The sequence below is a fragment of the Trachypithecus francoisi genome, unplaced genomic scaffold (assembly GCF_009764315.1).
Source record: "Trachypithecus francoisi isolate TF-2019V2 unplaced genomic scaffold, Tfra_2.0 Lachesis_group4, whole genome shotgun sequence".
In the NCBI taxonomy this organism is placed as follows: domain Eukaryota; kingdom Metazoa; phylum Chordata; class Mammalia; order Primates; family Cercopithecidae; genus Trachypithecus; species Trachypithecus francoisi.
The window spans coordinates 62,879,885-62,903,766 of NW_022681469.1; the positions used below are offsets into that span (position 1 = coordinate 62,879,885).

A 23,882-nucleotide genomic window follows, 5' to 3' on the forward strand; every position below is an offset into this window, starting at 1 on the left:
TCATATGCAGAAGATTAAAATTAGAACACTATCTCTTATATATCAAAATAAACTCTAATTTAAATAAAGACTTAAATTTAAGACCTGAACTTATGAAACTACTAGAAGAAAACGTTAAAAGAATACTCCAGGACATTGGTATGGGCAAAAATGTTTTGAGTAAAACCTCACAAGCACAAGCAACGAAAGCAAAATTTGATAAATGGGATTGTGTCAACCTAAAAAAGCTTCTGCATAGCAAAGGAACCAATCAACAAAGTGAAGAGACAACCTACAGAATGGGAGAAAATATTTGCAAACTATCCATCTGACAAGGGATGAATAGGTAGAATGTATAAGGAACTCAGACAACTTAATAGCAACAAACCCCCCAAATAAATTGATTTTAAAAATGTGCAAAAGATCTAAATAGATATTTCTCAAAAGAAGACATACAAATGGCCAACAGATACATTAAAATGCTCAATATCACTAGTCATCAAGGAAATTCAAACTAAAACCACAATGAGATTTCACCTCACCCCATTAAAAATGGCTATTTTCAAAATAGAGATGCTGGCAAGGAGATGAAAATAGCAAATGCACGCAAAGATTTGAAGAAAGAGAAATGCTCGTACACTGTTTGCCACAAACAGTGGCAGACACAGAAAGACAAATATTACATATTTTCACTCACATGTGGAAGCTAAATAAATTGATCTCATGGATACAGTAAATATATAGCTAGCAATAATTTACTGTATATTTCACAGTAGCAAGAAGGAAAGATTTTAAATGTTCCCAACACAAAGAAATGATAAACGTTTGAGGTGATGGATATCCCTATTATCCAGATTTCATCATTTCACATTGTATGCATGCATGAAAATATCACATGTACTCTATAAATACGTACAACTATTATGTGCCAATAAAAAAAAAATGACCCAGAGGCATATAGCCCCTCAGGAGCTGAGCCACACTAGAGATGGCTCGGGAATGCTTGTTGAAAAAATAAGACAAAAATGCTGTTAAAGTTCTGAAATATAAAGCTTTAATAAAATGGTGCATAGCAAACTGATTACACATATTGAGAAAGAAAACAAAACTAAAATATGAACTTTCTACTTTGGACCACAGATACATTAAAAACAACTTAATTCTGTGAGCTTAAGAACATTTCTGGAATGTAACATTTTACAGTTATTAGAAGAAAATGAAGAATAATATATTTAAGACTTCAGGGCATGGAGAATTTCCTAAACAATACAACACATTTATAAAACTTACTTGAAACAAAATGACAAATTTGACTATATTAAAACTTCAAATTTTACAAAAAAATAAAGAGACAGAAACTAAAAATATAAGCCATATACTGGGAAAAGCTATTTATATCCTACGTATTTGACAAATGATTATGTTCAAAATATATAAATATGCCCTAAAATGATTAAAAATTCACAAACAATCCAATTAAAGAATAGGCAAAAAGATGGGTCAAATCTCAGACGAGAAAAATCCACAAGCTAACAAGATTAATAAAATATGATCATACTGAGCACTACTGAAGGAAAAGTAAATGAAAGCTACAATGGGAAACCATTACACAACAGATTTGATAAAAGGAAATGTAAAGAAAGAGGAACAAGTATGTATAGAGATGAGAACACTAATTTGACACTGACAAACGTAAAAAGAGTATGAAACACTTGGGAGAGAAATTTGGAAAAAAAAAAAATAAACTAGTAGAAGAAGCCACAGAACATTCTTCCACATTATTTGACAAGATTGATAGTCATTATAACCCAGAAATTTAAGTTGTACTGTAGAATAAACTCCTATACATGGTCGCAAGGAGACTACATGAAAAACTCATTATAGCATTGTTTAAAGCAGTAAAAATAAAGCAAACCAAAACTATAATGTCCTAAATAACCAGGGAATGCTTAAATTAAACTGTAGTAGAGACATATAGTAACAGAATTCTACCCAGTAGTGAAAATAAATGAACTAGAGTTACATGTACGTTTTGATCAATCTCCAAAGCTTCAGGTGACTTAAAAGTGGCAAAAAGACATGTGTGGCAAGATATTATTTAAATACAAATTTTCAAATAAGCAAAATGAATCTTATATAGTTGTGGATACATATATAACACAGTAAAGAAATGTAAGCAAAAGTATAACCCGAATTAATTCTGATATTTTATCCTGGGATTGTAACAGAGGTTTGTGACTTGAGGGGTGACTACAGGAAGCTTTAACTAATTTATAGGGGCCTATTTCTTTTCCAAATATGAAAGAAACATAGTAAAATTGTGAGACAATAAAACAGTATGATAGGTACATGGTCGTTTGCTATATTATTCTGTTATTATTATTATTTTTTGCATATTTGAACCTTTTTAATGAAAATTATAGGTCATCACCTGATGAAGTGTTAAATTGCATGCACTGGACCATGAGAAAGCTGAGACACTCCATCCCCCATCCACACTCCTGCCATCCTCCTCCATTCTCATCAGAATCAAAGAAGGAATCACAGATGTAAGGTGTTGTGCTGGGCATCTTAATAAGTGAAATGAGAAAAAAGTAGGAATAAGCTATGTGAGTCTTATATGGCAATTTTGCTGACTGGGGAAGAGGCTCAGCTTAAGGAAGGAACATCGTGTCCAGTTTTATGCATTTTAAACATCAAACCTTGACTTTCTGTGCCTACTGTGTAATGGAGAAATTCAACTACTGAGTTGTTTCAATGAAAATTTACAAGATTGAGAGCAAAACCCATTCACTATTAAGTGCAAACGAATCACAAACAGATGTGTCAGGCAGAAAACACTTGCACATAGTACTCGCTATTTTGAGTTGAGATCTTAACTTCTAATCTAAAACTCCTCTGTTTTGTGTCCTCACCCTTGCTCAAGCACAGCAAAAAGACAATTTTGGATCTTCTGGACTAAAGAAGAACTGGCAGAGAAAAATCTCCTTCTCATACTCAGTCACTGCACAGGAAGATGGTCCTGTAGTTCTAGATTGGAGGGTTTTTCTGTCAGTAATGACCCTGTTCTCCCATCCCAGAGATCTGAATTTAAATTCAAAGCGAAGTAACACTGAGGAAAAAAGTAAACCTAAAGTAAATGTATGTAAATATATGAGCAGTTAAGTTCAAGGTTGTGAGAACATGTGCACAGAGGTAACTTTGCATTCTGTATACTATTTTAAAAAGATAATTAAAAGGTTTAGAAATATTGATGCTGTCTTAAATGCTTAAATGTACATGATTAATTACAAATAGTAGTATATAAACCACACATATCATTTTATTTGCTTCACACAATCCTGTGAGGAGTGAGGTCTTAATAAGTATCCTACTTTTGAAAACAAAGTTTTTTTTTTTTTTTTTAAATCACCTATTTCTTTATATATTGCTTAGATCTTTGCTGCTGGCATTGTGTTGAACACTGAGCATGCAGAAAAAAAAAAAAAAAACTGACAACGTCAAGGTACACAATAGATGTGTGCACAAAGTGGTAAGGAACACAGTGCAGGGGTGCAATCTCGGTTCACTGCAACCTCCGCCTCCTGGGCTCAACGCAATGAGATTATAGGAGTGAGCCACTGTGACCAACCTGAATCTGGTCTTTATCAGAGTAAAATCGAAGTTTCCATTTGTCATGAGATCTTGACAATTGTATTACGAATTTCCCAAATTTGGAGAGGGTTGGAACAATGATCTTAGATGAACATATGCAGATAGTGATTTTTAAAGAATAAGCATGTAATAAATGCAAAACTTCCTAAAATTGTAATCAGTAGGTTTTACCTAGTAAAACAGTCAAGAGAAAATATAGTTATTTATAGAGGAAGCATCTACTTTTTAAAAGTCTATTAGGTAAGATGCTGGTTATATTTAACTTAAATATAAAAAGGTTTATAATAATTATCTAGGGTAAAGATTTAAAATGAAAGTTGTAAATATTTATTCAAAGTTCATATATTCTATTATACTTTTAGATGCTCAAACTAGTTCAACAAAAAATAACAATGACAAAGACGAAAATGAGAGACAACGTTATATACCATTTAATACTCCAACATTGCTGAACATCTCACAGCCCCAACACTGTTGGTCAAAAAATTGTTAATATTGTATCCTAAATCAAATAGCAAGAAATAGCACTTCAGAAATTTAGATTTGTAAATTCCCCAGATCTTTTGTCTTCATCTTTTTTATAGAACAAAGACTAATTTATGCAACTAAAACAAAGAATAATAGGTGGCAAAAGATTATTCTCTGTCCAGTATTTGTGTAGGAATGTTTACTAAATGTTACTGGGAAATAAATTTTAAGATTTTTGGGACACTATAATCCTTCAAGTACTTGATTCTCTGAGTTCTTTCAGAAAATCATTGTAGATTGATTGAAAACTAAAAAATGGCTCAGGAAATTTTTAATAGTAAAGTTCTTGAACTGCATTTTTTAATTTTAGGAGATGGCACACATACCATTAGGAGTGTTTTAAAATCAATAGCACTTGGCTTATGAGCATCAGAAAACCTATATGACTGCTCAATGTATTGTAAGTGAATATATAGAACAAAAGCTAGAGGGAATTTGAAAATACTCTTGTTTTCCCAAAGCCAACATAGTCAGAGTCTATGACACTGAGTGCTGCAAAAGTGTTAAAATGTTAGAATCTGATGCCGTAAAATCCTGTTGTATGCTAGGTGGCTTGATTTGATCATTCCATAATATATATATGAATTGAAACATCACATTGTAACTCATAAATCTATACAAGTATTATTGTCAATTAAAAATAAAAATAAAACTCTAAAAGTAAAAGCTCTACCAAAATATTTTTAAAAGTCTGTGATAAGAGAAATGAACAAACTCAGGAAAAGCAGGAGACCTAGCTTTTCCGAATAACAGCTTTGTAGATTAGGGTAGAAAAGAGTACACTCTAAGAATTCTATTGCCAACCAAGTTGTCATTCATGTTTTAAATAAACTGGAAGATGATAGTGAATCTGTAAGGGCACAGTCTATATAATTCTATATTCAGAAATATAGAAAACAAAGATATATATGAAAGAAATGATCAATTTCTAAGTCTGCCTGGAAGTCATTAAACAGGGGGAAAAATCCAATTACATAACACAGCACCTATCTTTTACTTACATAGGTATAATTTTTCCTTAGGAAAGAGTTAACTTTAAACTATGAATGTTCAACACCTTTATTGCCTTCAACAAATAAAATTTTAAAAAATCAATAATGATGATTTTTTTAATTGGAAAAAAACCTCCAGTGATATACAATTGGCATCATGATAATGCCTCACGTAAGGCATAAAAATTAGGGTTGTATCTCAACCAGTCTACTGCTTTGGAATTTTGGGATAATCTATAAGGGGTTGAGGATGAAGGATATAGTGTAAAAATTAAACACAGAACAACAGACAAAAACAAGTATAAAACACACACACACACACACCACATACACCACACACACACACACACGTACTAGTAAATGTAGTGTTCTAAACAAGGTGAATTCTTTTGTATACCCTTTTGGACTTGCAAACTTCTAGCTAGTTAATCTTTGGATACTAAAGGAATAAACTTTTATCATTGTCACCTGGTGGTGTAGAATACAGGTGTAACCTTTATGAGGGGAGGAAAGATATGATGTACCATATGTTAACATTATTCTCCAAAATATTTAATGCTCAAAAACAGTATTTGAATATTGACAGTCAAGACAGTATCATGAATCTAATAGAAATATTAACGAGTAGTTTACTAAAGAGCTTTGTTGTAAGAGTAAATAAAGCTGGAAATTATAAATAACAAATTATGGGTTTGGATTATACAAGAACTGGACTTGAATCAGAGGATTTATACTCATAGAAAGGCCTGACTTAACACCTTGGCAAAATTTTGAGAGAATGAATAAATACCATGATTAATACAGATAAAATGTTAAATCATATGCATACAGTTTTTAATGATTTCTCACTTAAACCAATTACATAAACTGCAAAAATACTAGTTTCGAAATAAAATAAGACTTTAGTATCAGTCTTAGAGCTTGTAAAATCACAAATATAATTTTAGATTTACCTTCATTTTCTCTCTTGAGATAGTATCATGTCTATTTTTAAAATTAAACTTATGAACTTAATAAAGGCCACCTAGACTACAAAGTGCAGAGAGTATCGCTTCATCATAGCATATCCTGTGTTGATACTGTCTTTAGAATCATGCTAATTTGTAGTATTTGTTGATTTTCATGGTGTTAATCCAAAAAAGTATATGATATTTATAAATTATTCAAGTATTTTTGCCAAATGATATTAGACACAGTTGTTATTGCAAATTTTATTTTAAAATAAAAACAGCATGTTCAATTTTCTTCTAAGGTATACTAGGTGAAAGTGATCCTATTACTCTCATCCTTAAAAGTGGGTCTCAAGCCTATAATCCCAGCACTTTGGGAGGCCGAGATGGGTGGATCACGAGGTCAGGAGATCGAGACCATCCTGGCGAACACGGTGAAACCCCGTCTCTACTTAAAAAAAATACAAAAAATTAGCCGGGCGAGGTGGCGGGCGCCTGTAATCCCAGGTACTCAGGAGGCTGAGGCAGGAGAATGGCGTAAACCCGGGAGGCGGAGCTTGCAGTGAGCTGAGATCTGGCCACTGCACTCCAGCCTGGGCGACAGAGCGAGACTCCGTCTCAAAAAAAAAAAAAAAAAAAGTGGGTCTCAATTTATGTATCCTTATTAGACTGTAACACTAAAAATTATCATTGGACATAAAAGAGTTATAGTCATAGAAAATGCCTATGCGCCAAGTACTTTGCTTATAACTGTTATTTCTTTATTCATACAGTCTTTCCTTTCATTGAGCTATCTGGCAAGCTCTCCTAACTTCTCCTCTTCTATGAATGCCATTAGAATATTCTTAATAATGTGCATTTATTTATTTATTTATTTATTTATTTTTGAGACAAAGTCTCACTCTGTTGTCTAGGCTTGAGTATAGTGGCGTGATCTTGGCCCACTGCAACCTCCGCCCCCCACGTTCAAACCATTCTCGTGCCTCAGCCTCCCAAGTAGCTGAGACTACAGGCTCCCTGCCACCATGCCCAGGTAAGTTTTGTATTTTTTTTTTTTTTTTTTTGTAGAGACAGGGTTTCTCCATGTTGGCCAGACTAGTCTTGAACTGCTGGCCTCAAGCAATCCGCCCACCTCGGCCACTCAAAGTGCTGGGATTACAGGTGTGAGCCACCATGCTCGGCCAACAATATGCTTTTAGTTATTTATTTGATTTATTTGGTGATGTGCTGGTAAGCTGGCATTCTGAAAGCAAATAATTCAGCAAGCAAGCAAATATAAAGGTTTGAGTTATAGCATTTGCCTATTTCCACATTGTAAATGCTACCACTATAGCCAATTCAAGCTATCATCATGATGTAACTGAATTTGAAGTTGGGAAGAGATTTGCATAGAATGTCTTATTGATGTGGAGCAACCTGGCTCCAGCACAACACTGTGATGAATAAATACTGCTTCCAATTTGTGTTTATTCTAAGAGTCTATCAAAATGTCCATGGACATTTTTTGGAAGGTTTCAATATATATTTCAGAAAATCACAGTGAGTCAATTTTAACATGATTAAAGTTTTAAGCAACAGCAGACAAAATTTTATTAAACTATGAAATGACAGAAAAACTTTTTTCAAATAATATTATATAGAGGGAGAAAATAAAAAGGTTGCATTTATTTTGTGACAATGTTCATTATAAAAAAAATCACCAAAACCTTGCAAACTATATTTATGTTAGAGAATCTGGAGAATGGAAATGACCATATTATTTGATTGACAACGAAAAATTTTCATTATGTATTCTGAGAATCTAGGTCCAATATTTTACTGAATGAAAATGATTAAGTACATATTTTATGGCCCATTATCTTTTATTCTAATGATCATTACTTTAAAACACTTTTGAAGTAATGAGGCATTTAGTATTTAAAAATAGACCACACCTAGGACAGGGGTTGGCAAATGTTTTCTGTACAGGGCCATGAGTAAATATTTTAGATGCTGCAGACCATACATTCTCTCTCATGAATGCAGTTCTGCTATTGTTTTGGTAAAGCACCCAGGTTCAATATGTAAATTAATGGTCATGACTGTGTTCCAATAAAACAGCGTTTACAGAAGCAGGCAGCAGATGGATAAAGCCTGTGGGCCATCCATACTTGTTTACCCAACCTTAGCGTGTACTGAATCATTTGATTTTTTTTGTAGCTCTAATTCCAATATATTTTTTCTTGGTGTTTGTGAAACACTATCATAGATAACTAAAGTGTTTTTTAATAAAATTGCCCCAGTCAGTAAAAAAGTTTTGACCAGTGTTTCTTAAACAAGATACTTCTGTAGCTAACTGCCAAAAGGACAATGCAATTGAAAATAAAATGAATATATTTGTGGACATATCTTATTTTACATTACTATACCAAAATTTCACAACTAACCATAAGGAGAGAGGTTTACCTACACAGAAAATGATGAGAACATTTGCATATTAAATTAAAATGCATTTAATATGAGTGCATTCATTTTATTTTACTGTAAAATTCCTTATTCTTACCTTCCATAAGTTTCCCTGTCTGTTCTGCACTTCCCCCAGGAAGAATCTTGGCAATGTAGGCTCCAATTTCTCCACTATGTCCAGGGATTTCTTTACCACCCACAATTCTAATTCCTAATCCATTACCTGTAGTAAACAATTAGCAAATTATCAGTACTAATTTAAGAAGGGACAATAGTTATCACAAGTTATAGAAGTAGGTCAGGTACCCAGAAGCTAAATATAACATGAATATTGGAACTGGACACCAAAACCAAAGTATGTCATTCTGATATCAATAATATAAAATAGGATTTTCTGAGATCTTGGTAGACTCTCCAATGATTGACCTGATATTAACAAGTAATTTTTTGAATTCAGCCATATTCAGTAATATACCCAGGACTTGCCAATTTTTGACTAGGTATTTTGTAAAAATTTTATGAGTGTTCCCAGAGCATACAATTCACTTATGAAATTAAGAAATATTTTACTTATAGAAGAGCAGTAATGACTATTCAAAACTGAGAAGACACAAACCAATCATACAAACAATCGTAATTTATAAAGTGAAAACATGCTTATAATTTATAAATTATTATTCATTTTTCAGCCTTAATTAATCAACTAACATTGTTTGTATATTAACCTGACACTTACTACAAGACACAATAAAATTATTCTTGACTGATGAACATCTTAGTAAACTGATTCTTACTTTGCAGTACAGGTTCTTCTGGAATTAGCCACATGAAAAGACCAGGGTGAATAATTATTATGAGAAACCCAACTGAGATAAATATAAGTGTAGATATTTTTAGTTTCTGTGTTTTTTTAAAAAACGGCTAAAAATTAGCAAGTATATAGAGCACTAAACATACCTAAACACAGAAAAATACAGTGAATGTACTGTTCTGTAATCTTATGGGACATTGTTGCATATATGCTTCATCATTGACCAAAACATTATGTGGTGCATGAGTATGCTTTAATGCATAGCGGTTTTAAGATCATTATTTTGAAAGGCAAGAAACAAACACATATTAATCATGACAAATAATGGAATATTTGAATAGCTCTATTCTTTTTATTTTTTTGTAGAGACAAGGTCCCACTATGTTGTCCAAGCCGGCCTCAAACTCCTGAGCTGAAGCAATCCTCCTGCCTTGACCTCTCACAGTGCTAGAATTACAGGCAGGAACTCTTTTCTTTTAAAGCAGTGGCTCTCAAATGGGGGTGACTTTTCCTCCCAGGGTATATTGGTCCATGTCTGGAAACATTTTTGGTTGTCAACATGGAACGATGCTACTGGCATTTAGTGGGCAGAGGCCAGGAATGCTGCTAAATATCCTACAACGCACAGGATATCTTCCTAGGATTCTCTAGGCCAAAATGTCAATAGAGCCAAGGTTGAAAACCCCTGTTTTAATGAAAGCAATGCATGTTAATTATTTTAAATCTAATGTGACTATTGAGCAATCTTGATTTTTTAAGCTATAAAAATTAGAAAGACTGACATTGCTATAAAAATAAAACAAGAAAATCCTTTTGCAGAATTCCTTCTATAGAAATGAATGGGTTACAAATATGGGAACAGATCCTATATATAACACTAGTACTTTAGTCACATATTTTGGGGTTTTCCTTCTATTTGAATACCTTTAAAAACACTTTTTTCCCCCAGGAAGTCCATATCAGAACTTAGAATCCACAAATAGACTTAAAATTGCTATACCTTATAAAGGTATGGCTAAAAGTGTAGTTGCAGGCTGAGTGTGGTGGCTCATGCCCGTAATCCCAGCACTTTGGGAGGCCGAGGCAGGAGGATTGCTTGAGGCCAGGAGTTCAAGACCAGCCTTGCCAACATAGGAGACAAAAACAGAAAACAAACAAAAGAGTGTAGTTGCGGAACTTCAAAATCTATTCATCGGCATGAAGGACTTTAAAAATTTGGTTTTAGTTTCATTCTGCAAATGACAGTGTCTTGAAGGTGAAGTAGTTGGGTCCTTAGAGTCATTTGATTTCTAGTAGCTGAGCACATTCTAAAACCCTGTGGTAAAGGATCAGTGATGAGAAACTGTAATTAGAACCATCTCAATAAAGTAGCACAGACACAATAATTATTTAATTTTGTAATATATAGTCTCACAATAGTGAATTCAAATACTCAAAATGCATTTGAAGTATACTTCACAAGCTTCATGTCTTTGGTAAATAGAATAATACAGTCAAAATGATCCTGTGAGAAATGCGACTATATACATAGAAACAATTTCAGTCATATAGTTAATTTTCAACAATTACTGTTCCTCTTGTTGACATTGCTACTATTGTTTTTTGTTTTGAGACAAAATCTCACTCTGCTGCCCTTGCTGGAGTGCAATGGTGTGATCATAGCTCACTGCAGCCTCAAACTCATGGGCTCAGGGATTCTCCCACCTTAGCCTCCCGAGTAGCTGGGACTACTAAGTGCCACCATGCCCACCTAAGTTTTTTATTTTTAGCAGACACCGAATCTGGCTATATTGCTCAGACTGCTTTCAACCTCCTAGGCTCAAGTGACCCTTTTACTTCAGCCTTCCAAAAGTTCTGGGATTACAGGTATGAGCCAGTGTGCCCACCTGCTATCGTTTCTCATGTAGACAATTAAGTTGCATAGGAAGATTTAAAAATTTTTGAAGAATAGAACATTAGAAAATAAATAGACCCAGGAAAAATAACATTTGTTTATTTTATAGTAGCTGCTTCTATGCTAATTTGAATGTAATGAAAAGAAATTAAATTTATGTAATTTTAAAGAATTAAATCTGGATATTTTGATTTCATATTTCTATAGTTGCACTGTAATGTTTTTATTTCAAATATAGATAAAATGAATAAAAATATTTCTATAAAAATGTAACACCACTCCTCAAATCTAGAAAGCAGAATACCAATGGAATTTTTTGTAAACTCAAGAAGCAACATTAATTTTGAATTGAAATTTTTAGAAGTAAATGATCCTCGACAAGTGATGTGTATAGTATCGTTTTTCAACTTTTGACAAATTTTTATCAATATAATGTCCTCTCTCTGCTTTTGTTTCATCTCAAACCACTGATGAAATGCTTCTTCAGATGCCATGAAAATGGTCTCGTTCTTGTGTTCACAGTACGACAGCATACAGAGACATGTAAACCAACAGTTACTCCAGATAACGTAAGTGCTTTACTAAAAAAGAAAGTCATAAGTTATAGTAATTTCATGATATATAAGCATATCTGTGGTTAAGAAAGTCTTATAGAGAAGTTTAAAATTTAGAAAACTTTCAAAGGTTGGGATATTTATAGAAAAGAGAAATTCAATGATAAAAGTAGCAAAACCATTAAGAAAATGCATTACCTCTACTAACCTTAGAATTACAATTTAAGTTTCTACGTACATTGTAAGCATTTGATAAATATGCTACTTTGGAATCACTTTAAAAATAAACTATGAACAAAACAAACATGAGCATACTAAGGGAAAATCTTTACATTTGCATTTAAATTTACAGATTAAATCCAATTTTATGTGTTTATTAATCTGTTACAATGAAAGCTCCAGTATTTTAAAGTATCACAAAGAATGTTTTCATTTTCAACATTAAAATATATATTAAAATATTATGAGGTTATAATTAGAACATTGCATTTGGATAAAATTAAAATACTTGTTTAATTTCAATACTCTCATATCCTATACTTAAGCATCAAGGGAAAGCAAAATTTGTATTAATGAACATACTGTATCTTATGAATAGTTTAAATCAACTGTGTTGATTTTTTTATAATGAAGCTATCCTAGAATAAAAATATATTGCTTAGTTCAGTCATGTCATTAGTTGGGCTAAAGAAGAAGACAGATTATACATATAATAATGCCTATAAAGTTCCAAGAATAATAGAAAAGTCCCCAAAGGATAGTTCATTAAATTTATTTTTATGTAGTTTACACATTACTTACACTCTTGAGTAAGGCTGTGAGAATTTAATTTTATATTATTTCACTTACTTATCTCTGTGTTGTAAATTATACATAAAAGTGTTTAAGAAAGTAAACCAAATTATATTAAAAATTCATAATGATTTCCCTTTTTGTCCTATGAAATGCAACAGTTTGTTCATTAATTCTCAAACATGAAGACCTAAATAATTTTCACTATTTATTTAATTATTGGTCAGTATTTAAAAACGTTCCTATAAACACAACAATGTACATCAATCACCTTAATAACAATCCATACCTTACGGTTTTTAGCAACATCAAAACGGAAACAGCACACTCATGCCAAGTTTAATCCAACTCTAATCCTGAGTATTCCAACAATAAATTCACTTATTCCCATTAGCCTTTTCTTATCCAGCCAATTGCTCCAGGCATGAAAACTGCTGTTCAGTATCCCTTTGTTTCTAGTTTTATTTTATTTTTTTTATTTTATTTTGAGATGGAGTCTTGCTCTGTCCCCCAGGCTGGAGTGCAGTGTGTAGTCTTGGCCCACTGCAACATCTGCCTCTAGGCTCAAGCCATTCTCCTGCCTCAGCCTTCCTAAGTAGCTGGGATTACAGGCTCCTGCCACCAGGCTCAGCTAATTTTGTGTATTTTTGGTAGAGAGGGAGTGCTGCCATTTGGTCAGGCTGGTCTCAATCTCCTGACCTCAGGTGATGCCTGCTTTGGCCTCCCAAACTTCTCAGATTACAGGCGTGAGTCACTGCGCCTGGCCTGTTTCCAGTTTTAAATGTATATCCTTTATGTACATGAAAAATTTGAAGGAATAATTCATCTCACATTTCCATGAACTTGCATTCACACCTCTTTTCTAATGTAATCTAAATAATATTAATATTAAAATGTTATGTACATTTCAAAGACTGCACAAAAGCCTGTCCATATTCACAGTATATTGCATGAGATGAGTCCAAGATGGCCTGCCATATAACTGAAATGACCATTGGCATGGGAAATAAGGAAGACAAGTTAAAAAATACACAAAAATGACACTGGTATTCTGGCTTTGTAGAACACACTTTTCAAAGGACAGATGATGCATGCTGTTAAAGTAATTTTACTCAAAGCACATAGGATTTTCTCCTCCTTATAGACCTGGAATAATTTCTACCAAGAAAATTTGTCAGGACTGCCACATTCACAAATGCATTCTTCATTCATGTAATGACATAAAGATTTTTTTTTCTTCATTTTAGCTTATATAAGACAATTGCAAAATTAGAAGCATAAAGACTACATCTGAAGAGTTTGCCAGATTCTTCTATAAAAGGCAATGAAAAGGAAATTTATTTCATTTAGCAGTACTTAGGGTCCAAAACAAAATGATTGTTTGATATGAGGCTAGACGTCACAAAATTGGAAAATAGGGTCACTTTATAGGTTTGGCCTTGATGCTAAATTGATGGCAGGCCAGGACGCGGGGTGAGGTCATTCACTACGTGTGTTAAAGAAAATTGTTTTTTTGAGAGACACTTAAGAATCTCTACAATGATGATGGAAATAAAATGGTGTAAACTTATATTAGTGTAAAGCTATGACGCGCTTGACAAAATAAATGTCAGTTTTCCTTATATAAAATGTAAGTAGGAAGAAAAATACTATTCTGATTCAAAATTAAATATAGAGTCTTTTGTTGGATTTCTTGACTTAATATGGGATTGTGGCAGAAATACTCTATCATGATTTCCAATAAGCCACTTCCTGGTATAATCCCTTCTCTTTGAGTGAAGGCAGAACTTGTGACATGCTTCTAATCAATAAGATCTGGCAAAGGTGATGGATAGCCACTACCATAATTATTTTATATTGGATTCCATCTTAAGAGGCTACAGTAGGAGATTTCCTCCCGGCCTTCAAGAAGTAAGCTGTCACATGTTAGTGGACCTCATAGCAATAAACTGAGAGAGACCACTTGGGGTCAGTGGCCCCTGACAGCAACAGTATGGGGAATTCAGTTCCACATCTACAAGAAACTGAATCCTACCAATAACCATATGTGTTTGGAAGAGGTCTCCCAAGCTCCAGAAAGGGATACAGCACAACTAACATAGATTATAGTTCATAAGTTCATGATCAGGGAACCCACTTAAGCCATACCTGGATTATTGACCCATGAAAATGATAAGATAGTGAATATGTGTTGTTTTAACTCATTAAATTTGTTATGCAGTGATAGAAAACTAATACAAGGATAAAAATCATACTCAGAAATTTGTTGTGCACACAACATATGTATACATTATTTTGGTAGCAAAATGTGCAAGACATTTGTGTTTATAGTAGTTACAACAATGATCGAGTAGTGATAGAGGGTAGGAAAGAAGGGAAATGGGCTGGGTAAGATAATATATGCATATTGTATTCTATTCTTAGAAAATGCCTTTAAAATTACATTATCTCATTGGATTTTAAAATAAAAGGGCAAACGGAAAAAAAACAAAAGCCCTGTCTTTTGCATGTGAGGAAATGAGGCTTTGAGAGGTTTAAAAACTCCAGGCTACACAGCTAATATAAGGGAAAGCTGGAGTGAAACACATTTTCTTTCTCCAAACAAGTGACTTGGCAGTGAGTCTCCTGTTTGGTTTATGCCAGTTCACTTGGTTTAGAATAAGCAGGCATAGGTTTGACAGTAGCACACTCCAGTCCCTCCTTTCCCCATTCAGTTTTAGAGAAGAGTGATGGGAGAATTTGCAACCAAATAATAAAAGAGAAAGTCCCAAGATACGAAAAAAGGTGTTGGAAGCCAGCATTTCTCAGTCAAGACTAAGCAGACGAAATGCTTTTGGCTTAGGCAGCCCACAGGTTATATTACATGGTTTAATCTGCAGTAGCTGCAACTAATTAGTTAGGAAACATTATGTTTGTTTTGTCAGTATAATTTCCATTTTTCTATTACTGCATATACTTTTATGTATGTTTATATCTATCTTTTTCAAACATTATAAAGATGAGATTATTACATCTTTTAATATTATAGCTTTTAGAATTATAATCCAAATATGAATTGCATACATATCTGTTAAATGAATAAGTAATTGGCTTAATATTTCTATATCTTGGTATGCATATCTGTATAGAACAAAGTGTCATATATGTCTGATTATGTAATAATTATTATACTAACCACTATTTTGGAGGGAGATGAAAACTGATTTAGAGAGAAAAGTTCTCAATTTGCTGAGTCATTTTAGGTACATAAATAAAATGCCAAATTATTTTTATACTACAGGCTGAACCTGTTCTCATCAAAATCAATTTGCATTTGGTGAAGGTGATATTCAATATAATTCAACAGCTTCTACTTTCCTATATATATCAGGGGCTATTTTTTCACTGAAGAGTCATTTAGTACAGTTATTTTTGGTTATTTTAGTTACTGTATTAAAAATAATTACTACTATCTGGAATGGACAAAAATGTATTTCATGGTGTTAATAACTGGGTAAAAATATTCAAACATCCCATTGAAATTATGCTTTAAACAAAAAGTGAGTTGCTTTTGTTTATTTTCATCTAATTTTCTATTCTATAGGATGTATTGATCTTTTGTCAAAACATCTCAAAACACATGACTTTGAACAGATGGATTTTATTCGATTTTTGTTGTTTGTGCCAATATTATTTTACGTTAAGTGTATTTGATTTTTCGCAATCTCTTCAGCATTGTCTTCAGGGATGAAAGAAAAGAGTAAGTAACACTTGCAAAGTGCCTCCTATGTGTCTGACACTACCCCGTAGCTTTTTTTTGCATTGCCTTTCTTTAACCACCTCCACAACATTTTGATTTATGTACTATTTATACCAGTTTTATGACAAAGCAGCTGAGACTGCTAAGGAGGGTTAGAAACTTGCCGTAGGTTGTCCAGCATACAAAAAAGCTGATAACTCATCGTTTTTCTCTTGACTTTCACATCCTTGTTCTTCCTACCTTTGATCATCACTCTAATTGTCAAGAAAATATTCTAGAAAATCAATATAAATCCTTACTCCTTTATTGAATCCCACTTCTCTTTGCTTATTTTTCTGCCAGTTCACATACATTTTACATTTATATGCCTATGTTTCACATTAATATTAGCATCTATCCTCCTATCCTTGAATATTGTGAATGTCTTCACTCTCAGGTAATCAATTATTCATTCCTTTAATTTTATTTTATTAAGAGTGGATAAGAAAATGTGCTAAGCTACCTCCAGCTGGAAGCAAAGCCTATACTGTCACTTCCTTAGCAGGAACACAATATCCAAGCAACCTGTCAGGAGAAATGATAATATTTCTGTGGAACTCACTCTGAGAATAAAAACTTTCTTTGTTACTGAGTAAATAAATCCACGTTTTCACCAGAATTTACCAGGAAGAAATTGTGATTTCAGAAGAGATTCAATCTGAGCTTTACTCTATTTCCATAGCTTTATGCTCAATATATTCCTAAACAAGGCTTACAATGAAAAAGTGAACACTTTGGGAGGCTGAGGCGGGTTAATCACGAGGTCAGGAGTTCAAGATCAACCTGGCCAAGATGACAAAACCCTGTTTCTACTAAAAAACTACAACAATTAGCCAGGCGTGGTGGCAGGCACCTGTAATCCCAGCTATTCGGGAGGCTGAGGCAGGAGAATCACTTGAACCTGGGTGGCAGAGGTTGCAGTGGGCCGAGATTGTGCCACTGTACTCTAGCCTGGGCTGGGCAACAGAGTAAGGCTCCGTCTCAAAAAAAAATTAAAAAATAAAAAATAAATAAATAAATAGAAAAAGAAAAAAAAGAAAATGAATACTATGTAATTGCACTATCAAAATAATAAAATAGAAAAAGCCATCTTATATGGGAAAGGAGAAATTCAGTGTTAAGGCCCACTTTGTAGGATCTGTTCAGTTTCAGCAGTTAGGGTAGAACACAGTTGTCCTGAGGGTGACAGCTTTGCTTTGTTTTGGTCTTCCACGAGAAGCAGAAGAGATGGCATAATTGTTTTAACTCTTTCTATTTTAAGAATTGGGTGATCTGAAAAAAATTAGTTTTCTCATAAAATGTTCACATAATTGATATTGGAGAAATGTTAAGTGACTCTTAGCCATAACTTATTCAAATCACATGGAGTAGCTCATCATATTTTGCCTCAGTACCTCTTTATTTACCATACCGCATTTGAGAGCAGCAGTATACTCACAAGCAAAGGTGATCCAACCTATTTATTCAAACTTTTGTGTATCTTATTCATTCATTATGATTAAGCTTCCTTCAGAATTCAACTTTGAAGCAAACAAAAAAATTTGTTTAAAAGACCTCATAAATGAAGCTATATTTTCAATGATTTCAAGATGCCAATATTCCCTATTAAATTAAACTTAGACTATTTACTTGTCTACTGGGTCCAACATATGCTGGCCCTAGCTTTTTATATACTCTGGTCCCTTTCATATACTCTGTGTTGCAGCAAAACAAAACAAACAAAATAAAAATAGTCTATTGTCCTGCATATTAAGTAGATAAGTCACTGAAAGGAAAGAAACAGAGCTAATTGTGGTCTAAAGGTTATAGTTAAGACTCAATATTAGATGCTGCCTAATTTTCTGGTAAAACCAGGAGGGTCGGACCACAAGCTCCCTCCCATCCCACGCCCTCACCCACAACCCCAACTCTGCTCTAATGGATCAGGTTCCCCCGCCCAACAATCCTCTTTATCAAGGGGGTCAGGAATTTCCGTTTCCTGCCAGTCTGAGGAACTATTCAGCGGAGCCAATCAAGTTTTCCTGTAGGACCTAGGGGTGCTCCAACCTTTTGATACTAAAAACCCAGCCTTGCACAGCCTCTGGTTGTTCAGTGTTCCCCAGTACAACCCCGTGTGGCTCTGTGTTATGTGTGGTGTCCTGTTCCCCCAAACTTTGAGCATATGTGACTAATAAGCTGCTGTTGATGTCATCTGTCCAGTGTCAGGTGCAATGTGCTCAGCCCTCGCCATAACCCCAGGACAGGCAGGAATCTCTCCTTCATCACCAGGATGATTAGGAGGCAATTAAATTATTAAATATTGGACAAAATACCAACCTGATAATTAACCAAAGAAATAATACTTAGAGCAAAATGATATAAAATTTGGCTTCTGAACTAAGTTACAATATCTTTTTGTGACAATTATATGATTTAAAATTTCCATAGTGAAAAATGAATGAAAAACAATTTCTTAGTTTGGGAGTGCAAAGTAGCAGAACTTTTCTGATAAGAAATTTGAGAAGATGTTTAAGGAACGTCCAAAATATCCTTTTCCTTTTACTCACTGATTTTATTTCTGTAAATATATTCTAAGGGAATAATAAACAATAAGGCAGCATTTTTTCATTGCAGCATTGTTTATAACAATGGAAAGGGGGAGACGACATAAATGTCAATCAATTAGAAAGTGGTGGAAGTAAATAATTAAACATCTATAAAATGTAATAAAATCCAGTCATTACATTTATGTTTGTGAAGAGCTTTTGAGGTAAAAGGAAAATGTATTTACTGGGCAATTTATACCATATTAAAGATATGTATCTGAACTATATTACAACGTACTTTCAACTTTTAGTGTGTGTACACATGTGTATAAAAAAGGCAGGAAGTAAAGGAAAAAACATAAATTGTAAAATTATGGCTTCTATTTTTGTTATAATTTTTACCACTACCATATTTTATAGGAAATATTTTACATATTAAAATATATTATTTTATTATATATACATACATGCAAATATATACATTTATAAGTATACATACAAGAAGAAGGCTGAGAATGATACATGCATTTATCATTTAGCTACTGTAAGCTGAAAGCTAGGGGGGCATTTGCCTTTGAGATCTCTAGCTATAAAGGAAAGCAGAGTAACAAAAATATTCATGAGAAAATGGGGAAATATGTGTTCTCTATATTCCATTGGTAAAATTATTTGAACAAAGAGAATTGCAAAAATTTGTACATGTAAATATATGTACACATAGTGTGTGAAATGTATTTTAATTTTCAACGTATAGCTTCATGTGTTCATTGTTTCAGGTACATTAGCTCCACTTCAAGTTTTAAGTTCTTTAAGCAAGGACTCTACCACAGACTTTTCCCATACCTATCAAAAAATGCTGACTTATTGTTCATTATTCCCTTACAATATATTTACAGAAATAAAATTAGTGAGTAAAAGGAAAAGGATATTTTGGACGTTCCTTAAACATCTTCTCAAGGCTGATTCCATATTCAATATTACAAATCTACTTGTTTATAGTAGGAGATAGTTCTTTATTTATTGTGACTCTTCCTTCTGTTAGTCCACATTATTTAAAATAGATTTAACAGTTACAGAAGGTGGACAAATTGTGTTTATAGTATTTTTAATTATTTAGGTAGAACATGAGAATTTTGTTGTAGTTGCTTTTTTAAAGCTAATCTGCTGATCACAATATTATATCTTTGAGAACTGTCAATAGGATATATAGAACTATTCTTACCACATTTCATCTACAGTCTGAATATAAATCTCTGAATAACTTCTATTTTAGGTTTGTAGATTTTCATTATAAACACTTATAATCAAGGAAAAAAGAGGAGAATATTTGTATTTGGAAGAAATAATCATACTTTCAAGTTATTTCAGAAGAAAATAGAAAACCTTTAACTACAAAGAAAGTAATATATTTATTTTTATATTTTATGTCCCCTAAATATTTATGATTATCACTATTTTCTTTAGATTTCTGCATATATAATTTATTTGGTTGCATAGTGGGACTAATACATTTATGCAAATAAGATCAATATTACAAATGTAATAAATTTAATTCAAAAAATCTTCTCCTATATTTGACAGAGGGCTTATTGCTGTGTTTATTTGTATGTATGCATATATGTACCTTTTCATTTTCCCTGCAAAATGAATACATAATCAACTCAATGTTTTCACATATTGCCAGTGGTGGAAATTTCATTGATAAATACAAGAAAATGGAAAGTCTGACTAGCTATTTTTGTCTTTTTTAAAAGCTGTTCTTAATCACTTCTACTCAGATTTTTAAAATTTTAGGTAGAAAAACTTTACCACTGAGTAGCAATGAAGGCAAGGAGAGGTAAGAATTCTATAACAGGATTAGGACACAGTCTGTGAGTTTAATCATGGCTAATTGTCAACTTTCTTTAGGATACTAAGAATGTCACAATCTTCCTCAGAAACTTAATGGACTCATTTATGAAATATTGATAAGATATCTGAACTATTTTCTTCAGATTTCTGAGATATCTCAGAATATTGTTGTCTCTTTCAATCTGATTCAATTATTTAGAATTGTTATTATGTTGTCAGATGTGTAATTCTGGCTGGTATATTAGAAAGAGGTACATTAGGCCTGCAGCTTTTTTTTTTATGCACATGAAATCAATACTATAATGGAATATTTAGAAACCATCATTTATAAGAATCTTATGCCAAAACAAAATTCATTCATTACCTGTGTTTTATTTTATATGTAATACTTTAAATATTTAAGTATAAAAAAATTGTACAATCAAAACAATTTTGAGAATGACTAAAAAAATTCAGAGAAATATGGTGTTTTTATTACTATTTCAGGAAATACATTATAAAAGCTGCCAAAATTGTAATTAAATAAAAAAATCACAAAATAAAATAAATAAAATTTTCTCCCCAAAAATGAGTTGTATAGCTGGATAAAACGTTAAAAAACAACCAACCACTTCAGCATTTTGGAAATTAAACAAAAGTTTATAACAAACTGAGCAGCATTTGTTCACGAGAAGCTGCTGATCTTCAAGTAAGAACACTGGTGTATTAGTCTGTTTTCACACTGCTGATAAAGACATACCCAAGACTGGGCAATTTCCAAAGAAAGAGGTTTATAATGGACTTACAGTTCCACGTGGCTGGGAAAGCCTCACAATCATGGCGGAAGGCAAAGTCACACCTCAGTGGATGGCGGAAGGCAAAGAGAGAGCTTGTGCAGGGAAACTCCTCCTTATAAAACCATCAGATCTCATGAGACTTATTCACTATCATGAGAACAGCACTAGAAAAACTCTCCCCCATGACTCATATACCTCCCACCGGGTGCCTCCTACAACACGTGGGTATTCAAGATGACATTTGGGTGGGGGGCACAGTCAAACCATATCAAGTGGGAATATTGGTCATGATTGGCTTGGGCTGCTTCCATCCCCAGCTCAGTTGTCATGATAGTTCTATTGGACAGGGCAGGGTATGAAAACCAGAAGCTTTATTGCTGGAGGGGATGAAACAAGTGGTAGACTTGCAAATTATTTGGGGGTTAAACTGGGAGACTAGGAATTGGGACATCCATAAATAGATTTAATAAGTTCTCAATATATCCCTGGGTAAATGGAGGCTGAGTTCATGTTTGGCAGAAACCAGAGAGAGCCCAAACTGTTCACATAAATCTAACCAAAAGAAGGTTACACAGATGTGCAGCACAGAGAGAAGTTTCAGTGGAAAGTAAAATCATAGTCATACTTGGAAACTGTCAGACTCACAAACTGCTTGTGCTTTGAATGTCTCTCCATTTCATATACAAATTTATCAACAAAGTTTTGCAAATCTTAATGAAGTCAAAATAATTGAATCATAAAAAATAGGTACAAATAGGTTTTCCAACTACAATGAAACTAAGTTAAACATCAAGAACAGAAAGAGACTGGAAAAATCCCCAAATATTAGGGAATGTAAAAGCATGTTTCTAAATAAACAATAGGTAAAAGAAGAAATTACAAGGGAATTAAGAAATCTTTTGAACTGAATAAAAATGAAAAAAAAAAAAATGCATGGGATGCAGTAAAGCAGTCCTTAAAGGAAAATACTTAGTTTTATTTTTATTTATTTATTTATTTATTTATTTTTCTTGAGACAGAGTCTCGCTCTGCCTCCCAGGCTGGAGTGCAGTGGCCGGATCTCAGCTCACTGCAAGCTCCGCCTCCGGGTTTACGCCATTCTCCTGCCTCAGCCTCCCGAGTAGCTGGGACTACAGGCACCCGCCACGTCGCCCGGCTAGTTTTTTGTATTTTTTAAAGTAGAGACGGGGTTTCACCGTGTTAGCCAGGATGGTCTCGATCTCCTGACCTCGTGATCCGCCCGTCTCGGCCTCCCAAAGTGCTGGGATTACAGGCTTGAGCCACCGCGCCCGGCTAATACTTAGTTTTAAATGTCTATGTCAGAAAACAAGAAAGTTCTCCAACTAATTAATTTTTCACCTTAAGAATCTAGGAGAAAAAAGCTAACTAAAAAATAAATGAAAGAAAAGAAATAGATGATATATAGACCAGAAATCAGTAAAACAGATCACACACACAAAAAAAAAATGGAGAAAAAATCAATAAAAGCAAAAGTTGAGTCTTTGAAAAGATTGGCAAAATTGACAAATCTTCAATTAGCTTTACTAAGAAAAAATTGAAGACACCATAATAAAAATTAGGAATAAAAAAGGGCTTCACTGTGTGACCTAAGAGAAGTGAAAAGGGTAAAGTATTATGAATACATTTGGGACAATAATTATAAAACATAGGTGAAATGAATACACTTTTAGAAAGACTCAAATTACCAAAATTGATTCAAGAAGAAAGAGAACATTTAAATAGTCTTATAACAAATAAAGGCATTGAATTAGTAACTGGATGTCTTCTTACTGCAAAAGAATGCTTAGGCCAGGTGACTTCATCGGTGGATTCTACCAAATATTCAAAAAATGAATACTACTAATTCTTCACGAACTCTATAGAAAAACAGAGCCAGAAACACTTCCCAACACATTCTACATGGTCAGTATTATGAGATTACTCAAAGATATCACAAGAAAACAAATCTACAGAAGAATATCGCTCATGAATATCAACAAACAATTACTTAAAGCAAACTAAATCATGAAACATTACTGGCAAGAACATAAAATGACACACTCACCTTGACTATGTGGCAGTTTCTTAAGTAGTTAGAAACTTATCATACAACCCAGAAATTTTATGTCTAGTAAACTACCCAACAAAAATTGCATATTATATATCTATACTAAAATGTGCATGCAAATATTATTTAAAATATGGGGAAAAATCTCACAGAGAAACAAAATGTTGACTTTTTAAACAATGAGACATATTTAGCAATAAAAAGGAGCAAATCAGTGGCACATGCTACAACTAACCTAAAAACTAGTAACCTAAAAAACTAGTCAGTGAGAGAAACCAGACACCA

At 33.3% G+C, this 23,882-nt stretch overlaps 1 protein-coding gene across 1 annotated transcript in view; it reads right to left on the bottom strand.

The window, feature by feature from the left end:
* Positions 1–23,882, bottom strand: part of PCLO (piccolo presynaptic cytomatrix protein) — a 412,169-nt gene that overhangs the window by 121,664 nt on the left and 266,623 nt on the right. The window contains exon 10 of the mRNA XM_033192933.1: positions 8,646–8,771. Within this exon, the coding sequence (XP_033048824.1) occupies positions 8,646–8,771 (126 nt within the window). The remainder of the gene's footprint in view (positions 1–8,645; positions 8,772–23,882) is intronic.